The following is a 14836-nucleotide window of genomic DNA, read 5'->3' as shown; positions in this document are numbered from 1 at the left end:
GATAAATTTACTTGAGTAGCAAAACTGCATAAAATATTTTGACTTTTTTTAGAGAATGTATTTTTACATTGAAGTGTATTTTTTTTAACTTTATTTAATTGTTTGTGTTCAAAACAAGTGTAAAATCTACCAGTGCTGAAGAAGTAATCCAAACTATTTAGAATACGTTACTGACCTTGAGTAATCTAATGGAATACGTTACAAATTACAGTTTACAGCATTAATTCTGTAATCTGTAGCGGAATACTTTTTAAAAGTAATCTTCCCAACCCTGGTTGACTGTGATGGTCAAGATAGTTAAGCAGCCTAGTATAAGTACATAATATGTTCCTTTTGTTACAGCTGTGATGAGAGTACAGTGTGTGCTGTCAGAAATGGCTGGTCTCATAGAATCAAGTTACTACACCTACATCTTTGCGAGATGAATTCTACGTAGCTCGTTGTACATATTGCGGCAGTTTCCTGGTGAAATGAACACTAGGCGCTAAATTTCCTTTGACACTAATCACATGTGAAATGGCAGATTATCAATTCATAAAAACTTACTTTTCTTATGACATTAAAGTACTTTTACTATAGTGTATGACTTGTAAGGCAATATTTTATGTTTGCATTACATAATCTGCATTTCCAACAATGTTGTTGCTAGTAATTAAGTTTTTAATATCACATTTGCTTTTTATGACACTATTGGTTAGATGTAGGTTTAACATCCTCAGGGAGACAGAAGACTCTAGGCTGTCATTATGTCATGTGACAAAACAATATAGTGCCGTGTCTTTTGGAGAAATGGCAACAAAACTACATCTGGTAAGAAACCTCATTAAGTTTTTACATTAAAACCTGTTTGAGTCTCTAGTTTTATCCGATATGCCATTTTAAAAATTGCATAGATTTATTGTGAAATGGCACCCTGTTAAACACAATGACAACGTACGTGGACTATAGGCAAATCTTTCCTTTAAATATCTTATTTTCACTGTACATTATCACATTGAGAATCAATGGATGCATCAAAAATGGGAAAATGTTGATTTCAGAGGCTTTAAATGGAAATAGGATGAAAATAAAATGCATTTAAAACTGTTATGAGTCCAGTGCAGACAGACAGCACACTGGAGGTAAAGTCATTCCCTAATTAGGGAGCAAGGGAGCATCCTATAGCTTTCCTGTGCAGCCAAGTGCATTGCCCCTATCATCCGGTCAAAGTTCAGTTTCAGTCTGCAGATGATGTTTGGACAACTCAACATGGTTGGCAGACATGGGACACTTGTACTTATCTAATCAGCTTATCTAATCAGTGCAGTGCATAAAATCATGCAGATACGGGTCAGGAGCTTCAGTTAATATTCACATCAACCATCAGAATGGGGAATAAATGTGATCTCAGTGATTTTAACTGTGGCATGATTTTTGGTGTTGGACAGGCTAGTTTGAGTATTTCTGTAACTGCTGATCTCCTGAGATTTTCACGCACAACGGTCTCTAGAGTTTACTCAGAATGGCAATAAAAACATCCAGTGAGCGGGAGTTCTGAGGACGGAAACGCCTTGTTGATGAGAGAGGTCAACGGAGAAAGGTTGAGCTGACAGAAAGGCTATGGTAACTCAGATAACCACTCTGTACAATATATATAATAGCATCTCAGAGTGCACAACATGTTGAACTTTGAGGTGAATGGGCTAAAACAGCAGAAGACCATGTTGGGCACTTTGTTAGGACCATAGTGTTCCTAATAATGTGATCATTGAGTGTAGATTCAGAATTTTTGCCAAAACATGGCAGTAATTAGTGTTGGCCATTACTTTGAATCAGAATTATTTATTAATTATTTATAATTTATTAATTATTTATTAATGTCTGATATAATTTCTGCAATGTCTCAAAAACATGAATAAGCAACACTTCTAGAAACATAATAAACAATTTGATTTAAAAAAAATCTGACTTTTTATAGCTTGGTATTATTTAAAATCTCACAACTTAGTGCCACTGTCCACATATGTTGACATCAATTTTTAGGAAATCTACTTGGTCGAAAATTATTTTTATTTATTTATTTATTTATTTTTGCATATTTCTTAGGGGCTACTAGTTACAAATAAAAATTATTTTCCTAATATACAAAACTATTTCTATATTTTTGATAGAAATATTGCCGCAGTCACGTAATTTTTTTGAGATCATGCTGAAAATGGCATATAATAAAGAAAGAACTCAAATTATTATATTTCTTGAAAACAAGATCCTTCAACATTAAACATTATCTGGTGAAACGCCTGAACGGAACTTTACATTCTGGGACAGTTTAGATGGAAGGACAGAACTCCAACTTTCTAAACCGCTTAAATTCATCCTTAACATGCACTAGTACATCTTACACACTTGATCTGATATCTCCCAAAGTCATGGTCCAAATTCTTCAATATTATTGATGTAAATTGCAGGTGCCTTGGGAATCATCACAGATGTGGCACAACCGGAAACCCATTTGAGAGACCAGAACCCACCAAGTAATTTCTACAATGAAAGTTTGAAAATCCACATTCAGAGGGATGTGCTCACACAACTCCAACTGTACGGAAAATAACTCAAAGAATGTTATGAGGCCTACTATGCTTAGTCCTGCAGTTGCACAGATGGAACAGTGTGGCTTTGTTAGCCACAGCAGTCATGATGAGTACTTTTTAAATGGCCATTTAAATCAAGCAATTCACATGGAAGGTCTTAAGATGTGCAGCCTGTCTGAGTACGCTGTGCCGGCAACAACAGATGATCTTGATTTGGTCTGTTCCACAGAAAGAGCCATTGGGTCGTATATGAATGGAGTAAAGAGTGGATCATCCTACACTCTTTCAGTTGGAGATAACCTATCACAAGTTACTGATACCTTGTCTTCCTCCTTATTCTGCTCTTCCGTGACCACAACATCTTTCAGTGCCTTCTCACCATCCTTCTCCTCTCCTTCCTCCAACCTCTCATCTGGCTCTTTGACAGAGTTGTATCAGAACTCTCCATCTCTTTCAACACTCTGTGGTCCACCTGAGGAACAACATGAATTTCTCTTCAGCTGTACACAGCAGCCGCAGGAAAAACCTCCAGAAGGGTGTCTGTTTCCAAAGTCTCCCAAACAGGAACCTGTTGCTGAATTTCAGATTTGTAACAAGAAGCTTCTACAGTTTGAAAACAAGGGGGAACTGCTTCAGTATCTCTGCTCTGACTCAAATGTAACCAAGGAACAAACCCAGCAAATTAACGTTCACCATAGTCAGACAGTACCATCTCAGGAACTTCCTACACTGCATCAATGCAAGAATGGGTTGGGACTGAGCAGGCTGCATGGAAATGAGGAAATTAATGGCCACCTGAAGGATGAACAACCATGTCGGTGGAGTGATTGTAGGGCTACTTATGGGCAGAAAGAAGAACTGGTGAGGCACATAGAGAAGGTTCACATAGATCAGCGAAAAGGGGAGGACTTTACCTGCTTCTGGGCAGGGTGTGTCCGTCGGCACAAACCCTTCAATGCTCGATACAAGCTGCTTATTCACATGAGAGTCCATTCTGGTGAGAAGCCCAACAAGTGCATGGTGAGTTAAATTTTTATATACAAATTTTATCCACAAATGGGTGTCCCATTTCCTTTTGAGGCAGTAAAGTCACAAATCCTATGTTTTTTTTTTTTTTAGAGCTATTAGATATGTTTGACATATATAACATTTAACATAATCGAACATCAGATTGAGATTTAAGCTTAGTTATAACAACATCAAATCCCATTAAACACTGTTCCGTCTCTTTTGACGTGCTCAAAGATATTATAGTAGGCAGGGAAAACAATGCCCTAAAACTAATTGAATACTTTGATGAAGTTGTTTTTCATATTCTTCACAACCAGCGACATAAGAAATGTGTTTCTTTTTAGTGATGTCAGATAGCCATGGGATATCATTTCATCTGTTTACTGTTTTGTGCTTTTATTTTGGTTACATTTTTTTTGCTTTAATGACTCAGGAAGATATCAAATACATATGTGGCTCTCTATCTGCCTCCACTATGTGGATAATAAATTTAAAAAATGTGCTTTTAAGTCATGACGATCTTAAAGCTACACTATGTAACTTTCTTTGTTAAAAAATAACAAAATGTTATTAATGAGAGAGTGCAGCAAAAATCCATCTTCCAAACCATGTCATTACTTTATTCAAATACACTTTGACAAACCTATAATAATGATTTATATTTTAGAGCTGTCGTCATTCGCCCGTGCGTGTCACGTCATATCTGTACACAGAGAAAATAAGCTCCGGCTACTGTAGCGCGTGTATGGTGTGGGAATAGCTGAAGCTGAAAGTTTGTTGTCACAATGAATGAGAAAAATTGACCATGGATCATTCAAAACGGCAAACCTCCGGGGAATCACCACTTGTAAAAACAAAGAAACCCCGAACAGAGCAGAGTCTACAAGCAAAAAGGGAAAGCAACAAAGTTCGTAATAAAACCCGAATCAACACTGGCTTGGCTTTTCAGTGGTGGCGACAACTGAAAGGATTTAAATGCGACCCAGAGATGGCATTTTTCTTACTCAACAGGTAAGATATTTTATTGATATGGTTTATGTATAGTTGTGTAATCACACGTCTGTGTGTGTGTGTGTAGTGAAATACAATAATTATACTGTAATCGGTGCAGAACTTTTCACTTGCTAGCACACGTGTGTATTTTTCTTTCTAATGCCAATAATTTACATAAATTCTTTAGTCCTAGGCTTGCCAAGGACATGTGAGTCTTGAAATGATGTTGACCACTGGTTGGTAACAATGACAATCTATAAATTAGTTACTACTGTGGTGTATTTGGCCAGAATATCCTGCAGTTGTAAAACTTTACAACATTTGACCTTATCAGACGAGCAATCATTGTGTCTAATGTTAACAAACGTTTCCTTACTTTTGTAACATCATTTATTTCAAAACATCAGTGTATCCAATAAGTAAAAACAACAGCATAAGATATGGCACTTACCTGCAAAGATGACGTTTTCAGATATCTGTCTTTTCCTTTCTTTCGTTATTTATTTGTCCATTCATTCTGATAAGATGTCCTGTATCCATGTGTACACCGGTGCCTTGAACCACATTCATCCGCACAGAGGAGCAGAGCCAAAGCACAACTTACGTCATTACCAAAACAATGTTCTTCCACAAGACGCGTGCAGTTTTATTTTGTAACAGCTAGAGGGCCAAAAGTTACATAGTGTAGCTTTAACATATAAATAGATTTTTCGGAGTGACTATTTCCACTAGGTGTAAAAAGCACCTGCCACACAGCAGCACACTATTTGAACTCCAAAAGTCTAGTAAAAACAAAAATTGAAGACAAACTGCACTTCCTAATGTCGCTGCAGTTTGTGTAATGACGGTGTGGATTTTCTTATTTCGTGTGGATGACCCGGGTTCTGTTCTGCCTTTTGTCTCACTTTTTCCCATCCTGTTTCCTGTCTCCACTCTTAAAGGGATAGTTCAACCAAAAATGAAAACTCTAATCATTTACTCAACCTCATGCCATCCCAGATGTTTATGACTTTCTCTCTTCTGCTAAACACAAACAAAGATTTTTAGAAGAATATCTCAGCTCTGTAGGTTCAAACAATGAAAGTGAATGGTGACCAGAACTCCAAAAAATGGAGTGCCTTTATCCAAAAATGAGATAAAGGCAGCATAGAAGTAATCCATCAGACTCCAGTGGTTTAACCAATGTCTTCTAAAGCAATCCAGTTGGTTTTGGGCAGTGGCGAATTCTCAGGGCCAGCAAAGCCTTCTCTTCTGGCCTAACATGCCAAATAAATAAATATTTTTCATCCTTTAATTCTCAATCACGTTTTTGCCTTTGTATTTTTAATCGCTTTCCACTCTTAATTAATCTACAAACAAATAGAGAAAAACAAAAAGTTTATCTAGTCAGAATTTATTCCTTTATGCTACAAGCGAAGTGTGACAGCTGTTTCACAAATCACATGCCCGAAGCAGCGTGTGAGTTGGAGCTCCACCCTGTCAGGCCTTCAGAATTTCCACAGAATCCCTCAACAGTGCAAATGAATGGCCAACTAAGATTCATCAGCCAATCAGATTGATTTATTTGTTCTTGGTGGGTGTGACCTTTAGGATATGGCCTTGAGTGACACAATCACGCTTTAAGTGATGTAATTTGAAAGTGAAGAGTGCAAGATCTTGCTGAAGAGTCGACTGTCATTACTGCCTCTATCGCCGTTAAGAAAGAGATCCTTATGGATTTAAAAACGCAAGATGTTCTGCATGACCATGTGATTGCTTAATGTATTAAACAGGAAAGGAGGACTGATTTTCACTTCAAGCAAATTGGTAAGTGCTTTTTGCATTGTTATAGCAACATCAGGAATTTTAAGTGTAAATTAGGCTGCTTGAGCATTCAGTGTCGAATCAAGTTTTGAAAACTAGTACTGCGTTCCAATCAACTTGGAAAGTCGGATTTTACAACTTCCTACTAGGAAGTGTAAAAATGCAATGGAATGCATCTTGAAGTCAGAATTACAACTTGTAGGCTTGTGCAGAAATTCTCAACTCCAATTTCGCCGAGATGCAGGGGCATGATGTCACGCAAACATGTCGGCACTCAGGGAGATATACAAAATAAGTGATAAACATTCACTTTATTAAGTAATATCAATAAATGAGTTCATTTCCACATTACATGATATTAAAGCTTGTTTAACAAACGCTTGCAGAAACAGGTGTATAAAACATTATAATCTCTTTTGATAATCGTACACCTGAAGCACAAATGCTAGCGCTGCAGCATTGTTTATCAGTTGGGTTGCTAGGAGACATCTCTAATGAGAGTCAAACCTCTGCTAAGCTAACGGGAGCGTTGCAGTTCTGAACTTCGGGGAATGGAATGCATTTATGGTCGGAGATATCAAGTAGGAATATCCCACATCCAACTTGAATGGAACGCAGCATAACCGTGTACCCTGACGAAACGAAATTTATTGCAAGCAACATTTAAATCGCAAATATTATTAGATAGATTTTTCCAGGTATTACAGACCTTCTTGGTAGATTCATATGAAAAATTATGATTTTTTTAATGTCTGTTCGGGAGACATTCATCTCACAAAACAGTCATGCTGCAGTTAAAATTAGGCTTGCTAGAGCATTAAGTGTCGTTTCAAGTTCTGGCTTTCGTGCGTGGACGCGTTTTTAAAATGCCAATTGGTATTACTAGTTAGCTGCGACATAATGTATGATGCCCAAAGGCATAGGGTGTCTTATTCATTGTGAAACTGTGTTTTCTTAATGGCATGAATCACACTGAATGCCTAGACTTTAAATGCACGGCCCACCACTGGTTTTGGGTGAGAACAGACCAAAATATAACTCCTTTTTCACTGTACATCTTGACAGCAGACTCTTTGGCAATCATGATTTCAAGCTCGATTACACTTTCTATAGTGCCTTCTAGCACTCGGCACATGCGTCAAGCACTAGGAAGTGTAATTGAGCTTGAAATCATGATCGTGCCTAGAGACTGCAATGGCAAGATGTGCAGTGTAAAAGGAGTTATATGTTGGTCTGTTCTCACCCAAAACCAACTGGAATGCTTCAGAAGACACTGATTAAACCACTAAGCCTGATGGATTACTTTTATGCTGCCTTTATCTCCTTTTGGAGGTTTTTGGAGTTCTGGGCCCGTATTCACAAAAAGTCTTAAGGCTAAAAGTAGCTCCTAACGCAGAAATTTAGGAGCAACTCTTAAAATTAGGGGTGTGTCACTCCTAATTTTAGGATTTGTAAAATTGTAATTCATAAAGCAATTTAAAGCTAAAAGTAGCTCCTAAACCCACGACAGCTTAGAAGTCATTCTGAGGACTTCTAAATCCTTAAGAGTGAGTCAAACGATCTGAAGCATGGCTGCTGCTGTCAATCCACATTAAAAACAATGTATTAGAATATTATTATGACATTGACCATTTAAAAAGGCATCGCCTGAATCACAATTGAGTCTATGTATTTTAATAATCATGTATTTTAATGTAATTATAAATATTATAATGTTGACATTGACCTTTAAAATGGTATAGTCTTAATTGTGATGGTGTTTTTATTATTGTAAACTCTCCCACAAACTGAAACAACCAAACTGCACCGGAGATAAAGGTTTTGACAACTCTGTGCTCCCTGGCCACATCAAAATAAAACTGTGTAGCGCGGATGAATTGGGAATTTCTGTTATCCGTCAGCAGAATAATCTATCAAACTACATTTGCCCTCTCTAGTCCAGACTGCATATCGTACAACAATTCACAGTGTATTTTTTTCTGTGGATGCACGCTCGCTGCAGAGAAAAAAGGGGGCATTCACAGTGAATCACGGCAATCGTGAGGCTACCCGGAATTTTGATGCTGTTTCATTACATCAACACAGGATAAAGAAATGCTCATCAACTGAAAAAAAAAAATACCTACCTACCTACCTACCATATGTATGTATATATCGTTGTCTGTCTTAGCTGACAAATAGCGGTTCACTGTCTACGAATCACTGTGGGTGATTTAAAAGAGCATGCTATTAAAACGTGACGTCATCCATAGCAACGAGGTCAACTCCGCCTTGTAAAACTTGCTCTTAGCAGTTTTGTGAATAGGTTTTAAGCAAAAACTCCTAGCTAGGAATTCTTTGGAGAACTCCTAATGGTAAGATAAAAATCTTTGTGAATACGGGCCCTGGTCACCATTCACTTACATTGTAAGGACCTACAGAGCAGAAATATTTTTCTAAAAATCTTCATTTGTGTTCTACAGATGAAAGTAAGTCATACACATCTGGGATGGCATAAGGGTGAGTAAACGATGAGATAATTAGAATTTTGGGGTGAACTATCGCTTTAATATTTCCTTTAATACTACTTATAATAATTAATCAAAATTAATATTAAGGTTGATTCCCCCGCAGTGATTTGGTCACGGTGAAGGTCAGGGAGTTGAGAGAAATGTTTGATTTGGGTAAAAGTAAACATGGTTTTACTATAATAATACTGCATTTTATTAACCATCTTTTTTGCGGAAGGCATAGTTTTAATGCAGTTAACAATGGTGTTACTAGAGTAATATGGTGATAATATAGTAACCATGTTTAATTTTGTGGTTATTATGATTTCACGACAAAATACCATGGTGAAACTATGGTTACTGTAGTTAAACCATGGTTTATTTTTGAAAGGGAAGGTTAGAGTTAGGTTTAGGGGTAGAGGTTGGTGTAGGGTGTTTGCATACTGTGCAAATACTGTAGACTCTGCCTGATTTTTAACATCAATCAAGAGTGAGGTAATATGATAAAAACAATTTTTGATGAGATATTAAACAGCATAGCCATCAATATAAAATTATCAGCACTATGGATTTTGTAAAAATATGCTTGTTGATATACAAGATAAAGATTCCTGTTATGAAATACAGGAAAAGTATAGGACAAAAATATACAAAAAGTAAAAGTACATTATGTGAGTAAGTCTGATTTTAACATTTTTTCATTCACCAAGTCGCTTAGGATAAAAGAGTCTGCTAAATGAATAATTATAAATATAACTGTAAATGTGTACATAATTTAAATCTTACAGTTATATATGCAGAGATGCAAAGATGCTCAATGAAAGCTTATTCATTTTTCATACAAAGTTATCATGACATCACACCTCTGACGGCCCAAATTTATTTTATTTTTTTTCAATAATTTTACAGAATTGCTCCAACCATAAGTCTGCATGACTGCGGCTGCCACCTTGAATCAGCTGGGCTTCTTACTGACTCCCTCGCTGGCCTGTTTCCAACTCAAGCATCTTTAGCAGAAGCATGCTCTAACAGGAACCAGCTTTGAACATGCTCTGTTTAATAAACTTTGTAGAGTGGCATGTGCGTCTCTGTGCCGGTGTGCGCAGATCTTCAGAAGAGGCCTAAAAAATGTGCATGCATTAGGAATATGAGTAGCACGTATTGCAATTTACAACAAAGGGATGATTACAGTTTTGCGTGACTTGATATCTATTGTTCCTTAAACAAAATCTTTCAACTTAATGTCATATTACAACCATTTGTGCCTTTTTCAATGACTTTGGTTCATTTCAAGAAAGTTCTGGTTTTAAATCTTTGCAAATCTTACATAACTGTAACTGTGGTAAACATGTTTCCTGATACAAAACTGAATCATTCTTAGTGTTGAAAAATTACCATGTAAAGTTTTTCATGAGCCTAGTTCAACCACTTTCTTAAAGGTATAGTTTACCCAAAAATGAAAATTCTGTCATCATGTATTTACCGTCATGTTGTTCCAACCCATAATACTTTCTAAAACAAAAGGAGTTTGTTTATGGAAGCCCAGGAGTGCCATTTATAAAAAAAAATGAAGGAATAAATTATCAGTCTGTTAATTTGAAAATAAAAATGTGTTAAAAATATATTTTTAATTTTAATTTGAAAGCGACACTATCATAATACACATAATTAATACACAACATAAGTTTAAACACTACCATTTGTTCCACAAAAGTGTACTCTTGCCTTCTCTGTATACTCAGCTGACCATCTGTCACATATTCCCTGTTTTTTGTCTTGATATTTATGTTGAAATTCTGGTTTAGTTCCCTGTTCCTGTTTCCTGTTAGTTTTGTAGTCCTTTGTAGTTTCTTTTCATGATTGGTTTTCCCCTGATTGTTTCACCAGACCACAGAGTTCATTCCCAAGTCTCATTCCATGTACACGACCACGGAGGTCGTTTCCGAGTCTCCTCCCATTCCCACGACCACAGAGATCATTTCTGAATCTCTTCCCATGTTCATGACCATGGAGGTCGTTCCCGAGTCTTATCCCATGTTCACGACCACGGAGGTCATTTCCGAGTCTCTGCCCATGCCCACAACCACAGAGGTCGTTCCTGAGTCTCTGCCCATGTTCACGACCACGGAGGTCGTTTCCAAGTCTCTGTCCATGCCCACGACTATGGAGGTCGTTCCCGAGCCTCATCCCATGTGCACGACCACGGAGGTCATTTCCGAGTCTCTGCCGATGCCCACGACCACAGAGGTCGTTCCCGAGTCTCTTCCCATGTTCGCGACCATGGGGGTCATTACCCATTCATCCAGGACTCTTTGCCTCGAGCCTCCCATGACTCCACACCCAGAGACTATTTCCCCAGTGGCTCCGCCCCCAGAGACTATTTCCCCAGCGGCTCCGCCCCCAGAGACTATTTCCCCAGCGGCTCCGCCCCCAGAGACTATTTCCCCAGCGGCTCCACCCCCAGAGACTATTCCTTCTGCGGCTCTGCCCGCTCCCCCAGAGACTCCTCCTACAGCAGCTCCGCCTCCTGTCTCGGCCCTGCAGCCACCTCCCAGGCCTCCTGACCCTGTCTTTTCCCCTCAAGCCTGCCACAGATCCGCCTTCTACGGCTTCGCCCCTTGAGCCTCCCATGGCTCCGCCTTCCACAGCTTCGCCCCTCGAGCCTACCATGGCTTCGCCCCTCAAGCCTCCTATGGCTCCGCCTGCCATGGCTTCGCCCCTCGAGCCTCCCACAGCTCCGCCTGCCATGGCTTCGCCCCCGAGCCTACTACAGCTCCGCCTTCCATGGCTCCAGTTTCTAGTCTGTGGTCACCTCCCAGGCCTCCTGATCCAGTCCCTACCCTGAGGTGGTCTTCTGGGTCTCCTGGCCGTCCACCTGATCTGCTCTGGTCTTCTGGGTCTCCTGACCATTTGCCTGACCTTCTCTGGTCTCCTGGCCATCTGCCTGATCTGCTCTGGTCTTCTGGGTCTCCTGACCATCCGCATGATCTGCTCTGGTCTCCTTGGTCTCCTGGCCATCCACCTGATCTGCTCTGGTCTCCTTGGTCTCTCGGCCGTCCACCCAATCTGCTCTGATCTCCCTGATCTCCAGGCCTTCTGCCTGTTCTGCTCTGGTATCCTTGGTCTCCGGCTCCATCTTGGCCCTGCCTCCCTGACCAGCCTTCCTTGGGCATCAGGAGCCGCCCATTAGAGAGGGGGTTCTGTCATGATTCACTGTTGTTTGCCTTGTGTTTCTCCCCTGTCATCTGTTCCTCCTGGACTACACTTCCCATAATTCCCTGCCCTCATCACTGCCAGCTGTCCTTGATTGTCTTCACCTGTCTTTCATTTACTCATTACCTGTTGTGTTTATAATGCCCTGTTGTTTGCTTGTTCTTTGTCAGTTGTTATGTGTTTTGACCTTCTGTGTATGACCAGTGCCCTTCGTGAATGTTTCCTTTGTTCCTGTGTTTTCCCATCGTGGATGTTTCTTTTGTTCCTGTGTTTACCCCGTTAGTTTGTACTTTGTTACTTCATTTCATTAAGTTCTTTTAGCCGCACTTGGATCCAGCTCTCATTACTTCCTTCCTAACGTTACATCGAATGTTACAAAAAGACTTGTTAATGTACTCATTTATTGATACATTTAATTACATTTTAAACATTGAATAAATATGATTTATTAATGCACAATTTTATTGTTAAATATAATGACATTTTTAAACATGAATTAAATAAACACATTTAAAAGTATCTTTTTATTTGTCCATTTAAAATGTATTATTCAAGTTTTTATTTTCAAATTAATAGATTGATCATTTATTCCTCCATTCTTTTTTTTTAATTGGCACTCCTGGGCTTCAGCAGCTATTCACTGACAAATGGAAAAAGAAAATCAAACAATAAAGAAAAGCAATTGGCAAATGGATGAAGAAAAGCAACTGTCAAATGAATGAAGAAAAGCAATTGCCAAATGCTTTTTAAAATGCAATTTAAAAGGTAAATTTAAAAATGACTTATTTATGTGCTGTTTTATTGCTAAATATAAGTAACTTTTAAAACATGAATTAAATAAACACATTTAATGTGTCTATTTATTTGTCCATTTATAAATTGGTTTATTCACATTTAAATGTGTCTATTTATTTGTCCATTTATAAATTGGTTTATTCACATTTTTATTTTGAAATTAATAGATTAATAATTTATTCCTACATTCTTTTTTAAATGGCACTCCTGGGCTTCCATATTTGTTAGGTAGAATGACAGCCTCAGTCACCAATATTAACAATGCCTAGAGCACACTACTTGACTCAAGCTCGTCTCCTTTGATGTTTTGAGTCGGCGACTGGTCTGTGATGAGAAGTCTCAGATCGCACAACCGATGATCGTGTATTGTGCGACTTGTCCAGACTAGTCAAAGATGCAACGACGGATTTCTAACCTGCTTGAAATCTGGCCGATGAGTCATCAGGTGTGCGCAGTGTGAGAGTGAGACCGTGAGAGACCGACAATGAGCAACAGCCAATGAAATACAGAGAGAGGGAGAGCAAAAAGAGAGCACAGCATTGAGAAGCAGGAGATAAAAAATAATAATAAAATAAAATAAAACTTCACCCATGTCTCCCTACCCGCTGCCTCGTCTTACCATTAGTAAATGCATTTTCACATCTATGGGTTCATCCAAAAGCTGAAAATGTTTACTTTCAGAGGCTTTATATGTAGTTAGGATGAAAATAAGGTGCATTTTGAACTGTTCTGAGACCAGTGCAGACAGACAGCACACAGGAGGTTATGTAATTTACTAAATATGGAGCAAGGGAGCATCTTATAGCTCTCTATGTATCTATGTGAACGCACTCCAAAATCCGACCAAAAGTTCAGTTTCAGGCTGTAGATGATATTTGGAACACTCAAAGTTTTTGGGAGACATTGGACGATGGTAATCAGTTCATAGATTCAGAATTTATAACATATAATTTTATTTTAACATGGTTGGCAGTGATTGGATGATGCTGGCCATTACTTTGAATCAGAATTAATTATGCTAATTTCTGATGTAATGTCTGCAACGTCTCAAAAACATGAATAAACATAAACAATTTCATGAAAAAAATCTGAATTTTTATAGCTTGGTATTATATAAAATTTCACAACTTAGTCCCGCTGTCCACATATGTTGGCATACATTTTTAGGAAAACTATTTGCTCTAGAATTTTTTTAGTTTTTGCTTGTTTATTAGGTGCTTCTAGTTACAAATAAAAAAGGAAAATGGAAAATGCACACAGCAGTCACGCCTGGGTCTCAGGAGGTTAAGATGCGTTTTTTGGCGATCTGTAAAATAAAGTAAAAGTAAAATAACCGTCTGATCTGAAAATTTTAAAAAGCGAATACATATACATGCACAAGAACTTCACGGATCTTCTACAGTATGTATGCCTCACATCAACATGATATGACACAGGTGAGAAGCACACACATTTGACAGTTAATACAGGTATTTCACAAAAATGACTCAGAATTTTGCTCTAAACATCATGTTTGTTGCTTAGATTAAATTTAAGTATAATTAAGAGAAACAATGCAGCTTTATAGTGCTTTTTTTCTTCTTTTACGTTTTGCACTTTATTATCATGCAGTAATACACTGCTGTAATGATTAATGTATGCCGTCATGAAATCAGAGACTCTCCCCTTGAAATGCATACACAAGTGATCAAAAGAACGACCAGGTCTACTTGTGATCAGATCACCCAAAAACGCATCTTAATACCTGGTGTAAACAGGGCTTCAGTTGGGAATGAATGGTTGTATAGTGTGCGCACCACCACGACTGAAAACAAAAGACAGTGAGTGGTTAAGTGTGTGCAGGGTGCCGACTGGAAGTTGTGTAGTGTATGCTTGGCTTAACATCAAATTTTGTGTTCATTGAAAGAATGAAAGTCATATAGAACAATTTGAGGGTGATTAAATAATGAAGGATAATGGAAA

The 14836-nt window shown here is 38.3% G+C and overlaps 1 protein-coding gene across 5 annotated transcripts in view; it reads left to right on the top strand.

The window, feature by feature from the left end:
- Positions 1 to 14836, top strand: part of LOC127442292 (zinc finger protein GLIS1-like) — a 55816-nt gene that overhangs the window by 12177 nt on the left and 28803 nt on the right. For all 5 annotated transcript variants that reach the window (XM_051700206.1, XM_051700204.1, XM_051700207.1 and 2 more), the window contains exon 2: positions 2448 to 3590. In XM_051700206.1, coding sequence (XP_051556166.1) covers positions 2556 to 3590 — 1035 coding nt within the window. In that variant the 5' untranslated portion in view covers positions 2448 to 2555. The remainder of the gene's footprint in view (positions 1 to 2447; positions 3591 to 14836) is intronic.

The sequence above is a fragment of the Myxocyprinus asiaticus genome, chromosome 6, assembly GCF_019703515.2.
Source record: "Myxocyprinus asiaticus isolate MX2 ecotype Aquarium Trade chromosome 6, UBuf_Myxa_2, whole genome shotgun sequence".
Classification (NCBI taxonomy): Eukaryota; Metazoa; Chordata; class Actinopteri; order Cypriniformes; family Catostomidae; genus Myxocyprinus; species Myxocyprinus asiaticus.
The sequence above is the reverse complement of the archived record's forward strand: the minus strand, read 5'-3'. Positions and strand labels throughout refer to the sequence as shown.